This window comes from Anneissia japonica, unplaced genomic scaffold (assembly GCF_011630105.1).
Source record: "Anneissia japonica isolate Jap-2015-1 unplaced genomic scaffold, ASM1163010v1 scaffold135178_len1614_cov165, whole genome shotgun sequence".
Taxonomy (NCBI): Eukaryota; Metazoa; Echinodermata; class Crinoidea; order Comatulida; family Comatulidae; genus Anneissia; species Anneissia japonica.
The window spans coordinates 1-1,614 of record NW_022734764.1 but is presented as its reverse complement, the minus strand read 5'-3'; the positions used below and the strand labels follow the sequence as shown (position 1 = coordinate 1,614).

Genomic DNA, 1,614 nt, shown 5'->3' with positions numbered 1-1,614 from the left:
TAAATGAATGAGCAAGATTAAAAAACAATAGGCAAAAGAGACATTAAAACAACAAAGGGAATAAAATAGCCTAAATAAAATAATCAAATAAATTAAAAATAGATAATAGACCAATGTATATGAGAACTATAAATCAAAACACTCTTAATTTAAAGAAAATAAATCAATTTAAATTAAAAAAAACTATCATTTTAAAGCTTATAATGTGGAGAATACGAATATATTAAAATTTTCTTTTTTTAGTCACTGCAAGGTAATTCAACAGAAGGACGCACATCTCCGCTCTCGAACATAGCGTGTGCGTACAGTCCTTTGTTCTTTACTGTGGCATCAACAATACGATACTAGTTGCGAGTACAGCCGTCAATTATTAGTCTATGCGTGCCATTTGTTTTATGGTGTTAGTTTTTATTTTATTAATTTTGGGTACTTCGCAATGTCTGTTACATCTGATTTTTTTGTACCGCAAGCTTGTTAAATGCTTCTATAAACTGCAATTTGATTTGTGAAAATTGACCAAGAAAATGAAAAGTTATAGCAATTTAAAATTTATGTATTTTATAAAATTTCCTGTTCTTATGTAACATTAATCTGTCATTTTTATGTTGGCATAAGGTGCCGAAAATGAACATTTGAGTATATACAGAAAATTTATTAATTTTTTCTGCAAAGTAAGTCTCATGAACGACAATTCACCACAATTTTGGTAAAATTAATGTTGAAATGAAGAATATATTTCAGTCTAATGTTAGTGCAAAATATCATTAGTCCTTTGGTGCAATCATTGCGCGACGCGTGATTATCATGGCAACTGTCACGCACATGGGTAATTCGTCACGTACGCTGACGGTTTATGTTCTGGTTGCTATGGTTTTTGTGACGTTCAGCGTGTAGGGACGCACGTGCGCCTAGAATGTCGATGCCAGAGTTATAACCTTTGATGTCCCGAGATGTGCGTCCTTCTGTTGAATTACCTTGGTCACTGATGCTAGTTTTGCAATGGCAAACCTCATAATAAAGAAAAGATCAACATGAAAGCAAACCTGAATTAAATTTATAATTGAAGCCTTCCAGAGTATCTGGAAATTTTATCTCCTCAAATTTCTCTTCTTCACTTAAATCTTCATCATCTTTTAAATTATGTACTTTCTCCTCTTCCTTTATATCTTCAGTTTGTTTGCTCTTCTTATTTTCATTGGATTGGTCTTTTGTATCATTTTCATCTTCTGTCATTTTTTCCTCTTCTTCTTTATCATCCTTTAATTTTTTTTCTTCCTCTGTTTCCTTCATGTCTTCAGTTTCAGTTTGTTTTCTCTTTTTATTTTCATTGGATTGCTCTTTTGTATCATCATTTCCATCTTCTGACATTTTCTCCTCTTCTTTATCTTTTAAATTTTTTTCTTTCCCTGTTTCCTTCACATTTTCAGCTTCAGTCTGCTTTTTCTTTTCATTTTCATTGGATTGCTCTTTTGTATCATCATTTCCATCTTCTGACATTTTCTCCTCTTCTTTATCATCTTTTAAATTTTTTTCTTTCTCTGTTTCCTTTACATTTTCAGCTTCAGTCTGCTTTTTCTTTTCATTTTCATTGGACTGCTCTTTTGTAACATCATT

The 1,614-nt window shown here is 31.4% G+C and overlaps 1 protein-coding gene across 1 annotated transcript; it reads right to left on the bottom strand.

Moving 5' to 3' along the window:
• Positions 1 to 664: 664 nt before the first annotated feature.
• Positions 665 to 1,566, bottom strand: LOC117116445 (uncharacterized protein DDB_G0286299-like; the record flags this gene model as incomplete). The annotated part of the gene is made up of 1 exon (XM_033260481.1): positions 665 to 1,566. A coding segment is annotated over one exon (540 nt), but the record flags the coding sequence as incomplete, so codon positions are not given.
• Between the last annotated feature and the right edge of the window lie 48 nt (positions 1,567 to 1,614).